Source organism: Fulmarus glacialis, unplaced genomic scaffold (genome assembly GCF_000690835.1).
Source record: "Fulmarus glacialis isolate BGI_N327 unplaced genomic scaffold, ASM69083v1 scaffold32339, whole genome shotgun sequence".
Lineage (NCBI taxonomy): Eukaryota > Metazoa > Chordata > Aves > Procellariiformes > Procellariidae > Fulmarus > Fulmarus glacialis.
The window spans coordinates 1-7,053 of NW_009235778.1; the positions used below are offsets into that span (position 1 = coordinate 1).

The 7,053-nt window shown below is 41.6% G+C and overlaps 1 protein-coding gene across 1 annotated transcript; it reads left to right on the forward strand.

Annotated features, from left to right (window-relative positions):
* The first annotated feature begins 240 nt into the window (after nucleotides 1–240).
* Nucleotides 241–4,069, forward strand: EMC8 (ER membrane protein complex subunit 8). The gene is made up of 5 exons (XM_009586152.1): nucleotides 241–276; nucleotides 1,073–1,149; nucleotides 2,563–2,632; nucleotides 3,145–3,239; nucleotides 3,532–4,069. Exons 1-5 carry the CDS (start codon nucleotides 241–243, stop codon nucleotides 3,689–3,691), a joined length of 438 nt encoding a protein of 145 aa, XP_009584447.1. The 3' UTR covers nucleotides 3,692–4,069.
* Nucleotides 4,070–7,053: the final 2,984 nt, after the last annotated feature.

Consider the following 7,053-nt stretch of genomic DNA (forward strand, 5'->3'; position numbering starts at 1 on the left):
TATATATATATATGTATGTATTTTCAAAGCAAGACAGACTCAGCAGGAGCAATTCAGATCCAGCGTAAAGCTGAAAGAACAGCAGAGTGTGCATGCTGAAACTGCACTTATAAAAAAAGAAAACTACATAAACTTTTGTACTCGTGTAACTCAAAAGTTGTGTAATTGTATGCAAATAAATGCATATGTTTAAGTATTTACAGGCAGGTGTTAAATAAGGAGGAGCTGCCTGGTCTGACCATGTCTATAACAGAGATGAGAGAATTTATGACAATAGTTCTTTCATCAAGCCCTTGTGGCTGAGCTGAAGAGTATTTTTAGAAGAACGTTCAGTTTTGATTGAAAGATTTTAAAGAGTGGAGAATCCACCCGCGTTGTTTGATAAGTTGCTCCAGTGGCTAGTTACCCTTGCAGGTGAACTCTCGAAGAAAAACAATTTTATCGCAAAAGCCTTTTTGTAACGGAGTGGGTTGAAAAAATGGTAAATGGGACAAACCTTTTCTGCCTTGCATTTACCTTTCACATCAAGCTTTATTTGCTAATCAAGGTAAAAAATGCTTCCACTGTAACCTAGAAATGTAACATTAGAAATAAAATCAACAAGCTCCTTTTGAAATGACAGTACAGTCACACATCCACATGGTGAACGTTTTCTAAAGTCTCTCTGTCAAGTGAACACTAACAGAAAATAGCCACAAAGGGCAATAGGTCAGACCTAGACTCCTCTCCCAGGCAGCGCTGCTGAAGCTCTTTACAAGTCCTGTCATTCGAACTTAGGCCAGGCTTCGACTAAGAGAACTTCTTGTTCTTTTGGTCCATTCGGTTAATGTTTTCCATCATTCTCCAAATGTTCAATTTGGTTTCTCTGTTCTAGTTAAATTAGCCAAACTCTGTGTGTGAGTGCGCACGTAAATATATATAAATATGTATGTATTTAAAGAAGCAATTGGCAAAGATATTGTAATGCTTCAATTGCCGTCTTATTTGCAGGTCAAACACGAGATTTCCTTAGTTCTGTACGGTTTTTTCTTTTTTTTTCCACTGGGCTTAATTGTTCCAATTACTTTTTCAGATTGACTCTTGGTGCAAAGAGAATAGCTACGTGATAGCTGGATATTACCAGGCAAATGAACGCGTGAAAGATGCCAGGTGTGTTGGTGCAATATTTCCTTCTGTTTGCTCTTTTATGTTGTACTTTGTACTCTGCCAACAAAAATCATCGACATAAATCGTGCGTGTTGATTAACTTTGACAACTGTCATCTGGTTTCACATTGTCTTCATGGTGCTAGTGGGTATGGCCTTTGTTCAGGTGCAGAAATCCCAGGTTTTCCAGAATCACTCCTCTTTAGTGGATACTATAAAAGGCCAGTATTTGAACAACTGCCAACCGGTTTAATTACAGTTGTCAGGGAAATAGCCAAAATTTGTAGGCGCATTTGCTTGTGCGGTTCATATCTTGTAAACTCGAATGACTCCGGGTATCTTTTGGAAAGTCTTTCAGCAGTGACCTCATTCTTCCTAAACTACTTAATTGTCTCCGAGTTTTATTGAAGCATTTTCTTGCGTGGTAAAGGGACTCTCTTGCAATGGAAGATGATGTCAGTCAAGCAGAGGTAGCTTTTTTCATGTATTTTCCCCAGGATTAGTCATTTTTTTTCCCTGCTAGCTAACTCAAATTACCCAATAAGCAATAAGGGGGCCTTCCTGTGGAGCCACAATATAGTCCTAGATATCTGTATCAAGTATTTTCCCCATATCTATTAGACAAATCCAGTATCAGGACTAATGAGAGTACATCATACCTGCGTTTAAAATAAATATGAACAGCCTGTTTAAAGTATTATGTTACATCCTAGTTATTTTGTTAATGTATATCCTTCAGTCTCAAGTATGTTTTTAAAGTAATACTTGTGACTGCTAAGGTATCTAACAGGGATAAGGGCATTATTTGTCCTTCCCTTACAAGCCAAATAAATCTGCTGGAGACATTTTTAAGGAGAAGATACAATTTGTCTGTTCTATTGAGGTTTGAAAGAATATCACAGGCTTCTTTTTTTTTTTTTAAACTCCGATTTCATTTCTGAAGATAACTGGCACCATGTAGAGATTGTCACCTTTGAAACATGATAAAGGTTTTCCTTTAAAAGATTATCTGATTTTGGTAGAGAAGCTGGGCGTGAGTGGGTTCAAATGCAGACTGGGGAGCAAACTTGGTTTCTTTTTTAAATGCCTGTCAGGGCAAAGGTGGCTGCGGTCTTTGGTCTGGTGGAAGAAGGTAGGAGGCCGCAACATGTTGATTCCACATAAAGTCTGCAATGAGCATTTTGCCGTTCAAAAACCCATTGCCTAAGCAGAGCCGAGATCCAGATTATGTGCTGAAGAGTGGAGCTGGGGTTTTCTTGGCCTTCTGACTTCAATCAAGTGTAGCATCAGCTTGATATCTTGTTCCTGTTTGTAAGCACGCAGTGTAATTTTCACATCTCTCTAAGCATATTTCCTGCTGGTTTCAGCTGAAATGTCATGGTTCAAATAACACAGTTACTTTTACCTTCTGCTGCAGTCCAAACCAGGTTGCGGAAAAGGTGGCCTCCAGAATTGCAGAGGGCTTTAACGATACAGCGCTCATAATGGTAAATTACTTCATCCCCCACATCCCACTTTCTGTATGGTTAATGTTATGACTGTGGTGTTGGATTAGCCATTTAAATGCCATTCTCTGGATCCTTTAATAGTGAAGTAACTAATTTTCTCTTAAATGCTCTGGGTAAGAGATGCAATGACCTGTTGCCAGTGAAGTTCTTAGTCTACAGAGAGACTGCGGTTAGTTCTCGGCCATCTCAAAGGAAGTGGAGACCTTCTCTGCTTGCGAGGCTTGAGCAAAGGCAGTGTATTCATGACTTCAGACCCCCTTCTGTGACTTAAACTCTTGTCTTAAATGAAGCAAACGATGCTTTGCCTCCTTGCCGCAGTGACAAAGGATGTTGGGTGTTTAAACATGTAAAATTTAGCTCATTTGAAGGTAGAACAGTGGACGAGTTAGTGTAAGGAGCCCTGTTTGTAAAAACTGACTTTTTTTTTTTTCATCTCTTTACTTGGGATCTTGATGAGGAGACTAAAGTGGTGTTTTTCTGTTGCACAACAGGTTGATAACACCAAGTTTACAATGGAGTGCGTAGAGCCTGCCATTCACGTGTATGAGCTTCATGAGAACAAGTGGAGGTGCAAGGACCCGCACGTGTGAGTAAACTTCAGAGTTTATTTGTGTTTGGGTAGTAAGGAAAAATGGGTTGCCTGCTAAGGGCAAAACTTTGATAGTGATGAGTGACGCTGTAAGGCGGTGGGTGTAGCTGACAGTGCTTTTAAAGCTGTTTTTTGCTGTAGTGAGAGAGAACAGCTGGCTTCTGCAGCCAGGCAGTGGTATGACCATCATGACCACCTTGCAGAGAGTGTGGCTTAATTTCCAGAGTAGAGGAGGTGGTGATGATTTGCTTTGTGATTACTTTTAATTCCTGGTTATTTTACATCCTAGTGATTTTTGTGAAGATTGGACCGAAGCCCAGAGAATTGCTGCATCTCTCTTGGACAGCAAGTCCTACGAGACGCTTGTAGATTTTGATAATCACCTGGATGATATCCGGAACGACTGGACAAACCCAGAGATCAACAAAGCTGTCCTCCACCTGTGTTAGAGGGGTTTCTACTGACTAATTTATGGGCATTCCCACTGTGTACTGAAGAGAGAAAAATGCTATTTTTGAATGTAAATAGAATAATATTCAGTACCTTGTGTGGAAACCCAACTGATTAAAAAGGAGTGGCATGTCACATTGCAAAGAGTGATGTGTCCGTAAGCTGTTGAATCTTTTTTGTCAGATTCCTTGGAAGAACTGCAAACTGTCAGTTACAGCTGTCCTTGTGGACGCCTTCCCAGTTGTAGTGAATGTTGCTATTCCTTCAAAACAAGAACTACTTCTGCTTGTCCCTACGGTTCGTATTACAGAGTTTTGACTAAGCTTTTCTAATCTTTAGAGAGATTACTTTTTAACAATTTATGGAAATACCTTTCAAAAAAAATCAGTCTTGTTCTCAGATGAGAAATTTTAAGATCAAATACATAAAATGTAAGGTTAATGCTTTCTTTTGGCCTGGTTTGGAAATGTCATTCTGTCGGCACAGTAAAATGCGAACTGCTGAGGACGATGTACCATGCTCATGTGTCACCTGTTTTGCAGTGGTTTAGCGTGACACAGCTACAGAGAAGGTGTTAAAGCAGTATTCCCAAACGCTACAGTGATTCCTGCTCTCCGTGGGCATACAACCACAGTTATTGCTTGAAAATGTTAAACCCAAGGTAAAAACAAATATTCGTGTAATGATTTGTAAAAGGGACTGGAAGCGCACTAATGAGTTTGAATGACAGTTCTAAAACAGTTTGAGTCTACAAAAGAAGAGGAGAGTGAAATACCTTATTAATTTTATGCAGTCTTTTGGGGTTTTATAAACAGATCTCATTTTCAACTCGTTCATATGGTGCCCATTTAAGTAGGTCTAAAATGTATCCCTCCAAGTTGAAGGCAAGTGATCTGAGTACATTTGGGGTTTTGTAAACAGAATCTCATTTTCAACTCGTTCATATGGTGCCCATTTAAGTAGGTCTAAAATGTATCCCTCCAAGTTGAAGGCAAGTGATCTGAGTACATCGAATCAAGGAGCCTAAGTATAGTCTAGTTCAGCTTCTGTCTGTCTCTGTAAGTAATGTTTGTTTCTAAGAGTAAGTTTACTGGACAATGAAGCTTTATATCAGACTAGTACAGTTCTTCGTAAGTCTTGTTGCCTTACTCCTCATGGTTGTTTGTCAAACTGTAGTTAAACATAGCCTCAACCTGCAATGGTTTCTCTAGATTTCCTTCTCTTCCTACCCAAAAATGTTTTTACAAGGAAGGTGCAAATGTCCACCAAATGATCGGCCTCTCTCCAAGTTCCTGCTTTTTCCTTAGTGTTCTTATTTTAAAACATGAGGGGTGGGATTGTCAAAATCTCTTGGTCTACCTCTGCTTCTATTTAAATAAGCACAAGTTTTTCTCTTGGTGAGAGACAGGATGAGGCTAAAATCCCGTTCTGAAGTAGTGAATAGAACCAGGATGCCTCCAATCGGGTCCTGCTGTGGAGTTCCCTACAGTTGAGATTCCACAAAGCCACGAGGCAAGGGCTGAGGTTCAGCTCCCTGTCCAAGGAGGAGATGAAGATTTGAACGGTTCGGTTTGTCTCACTGCTATGCAGTAGTAAGGTGTGATGGGCATTACAGGAGGGATTGGCACTTAGTCAATAGCCTTTCCTAAGCATGAGTCAGATAGGCTTGCAGGAAAGGAAAATGTTTTCACTTGTTCAATGAAAACATGTATCTAGCTCACAAGCAGCGAGATAAACACGTTCCAGTGGCTGTTGTGCTAGGCATCCATGGCTGTATGAAAAGATATCCTGGAAACGGCAATGCTCTGGCAACGTGTGTTCGGAGTTGACTCTGCAAATCGCACACGCTGCAGGAAGAGGACTGTTGTCTACTTTGTACAAACACCTCATGAAATCTAACGTGTTGTTCCAGAGGCAGATGTTATCTTAGCAAGAGATGTTACATTAGCTATGTGAGATTGTCAGCCAACGCTGCCATATAAGCTGGTATGTCTCCTGAGCCACAGGAAATGTATTTCTTATTCTTTGTGACTAGATGTCATAATCAACCTTTGATCGTATATATGCTAATACAGTCTAATCTCTCCTTGCACGTACTCCCCCCTCACCCTCGTAAGACAAAGCAAAATGTATATCATCAGTCTGTAACCTGATGGAAACGCTCCCAGTGACTAACCGTTGAGACACACTGCTGGAAGGGGAGCAGCTTTTAATGCTTTGTCTTTCCCTTTTTTTTTATCTTCTGTTTGCTTTTAAATGAGATCCTTTGAGTGTTTTGCCATCAGTAGAAGCCCAGGCTGGCTTTAAGCAAAAAGGACAAGCACTGCGGTGCTCAGATCTTATCTCACCTGTCCTATTTGCATTGAAGGCTGGACAAAAGGCAGCAATTTCATACAGGCAAGGCAGCCAGCAGCCAGGGTGGCTCTTGTGAAAGAATGAGGAAGCTGCCGGGCTCAGTGAAGGCTGTGTTCCTATTTCCTGCCGATGTACCAAACCTACCTGCAGGAGCAAATGCTGGTTTCCTAGCTAGTGGATCAGCTGGATTCATCGGAGGGATTCAAGGTAACTCCTTTTAAAACTTTTGGGGAAGAAATCTTGGGGAAGGTGTTGGCATCTCTGTTGCTGGAGTCCTCGTGATAGCTGGGAAGACAGCCCTGTGCCTGGGTGTCTTACTCTTTTTTTCTTTTGTTAGCAATTAATTACATGCAGGGTTATTTATTCCTCCTCCCACCCTGATTTCAAGATTTGGAGATTTGGCATATGCCTGTCCAGACGTTTAACTCCCAGCTCTTTACCTCATCCATAGGACCTCAGGCACTTGGAAATGCAAAATTGTTCCCATGTGGGATTCTTTTTTCCACTCTCAATATTTCAAAACAGTAATAAACAGACCCCGCAAATATCTGAAAATACCAGTACGAAGTGTTCGGGTTTCTGAGTGGGAGGACGCACGCTACTCTTTGCTGGATCCGCATGAATGCTCACCTTGAATCCTTTAGTCACAAGGGGGAGAAGGAAGAGCCTTGAGCACGCATTGCTTCAAGCGCCCACTCGGTTTGAAATTAAGGATCAGAGTGACCTGAGACCCAGCCAGCCACGTGGCATGTCCCCAGGTGTGCCACCAGCTGATGGTCCAGGACACTTCCAGCTGTGGTCAAAAACTCCATGTACAGATCCAGCTTGAGAAACCCAGAATGGAGCAGAGATTTTGGGGGGCCTGTAGGCATTATTTTCACCGAGATATGAGGCTGCGTTAAAATTGCTTGGAGAATCGGTGGCTGGCTGGGGCTAGATGCACGTCGGGAATGGTCTCTGCCCCTCTTGGCTTGTGTGGCATCACGAGTGGGAAGAGCAGATGGGT

What these genes read in the sequence shown, in the direction of transcription:
- EMC8 (XM_009586152.1), top strand. Translation starts at nt 241, where the DNA reads ATGTCTATAACAGAGATGAGAGAATTTATGACAATA. An exon ending in TGAGAGAATTTATGACAATA is followed by an intron (nt 277 to 1,072) that starts GTTCTTTCATCA and finishes TTACTTTTTCAG; the next exon opens with ATTGACTCTTGGTGCAAAGA. An exon ending in ACGATACAGCGCTCATAATG is followed by an intron (nt 2,633 to 3,144) that starts GTAAATTACTTC and finishes GTTGCACAACAG; the next exon opens with GTTGATAACACCAAGTTTAC.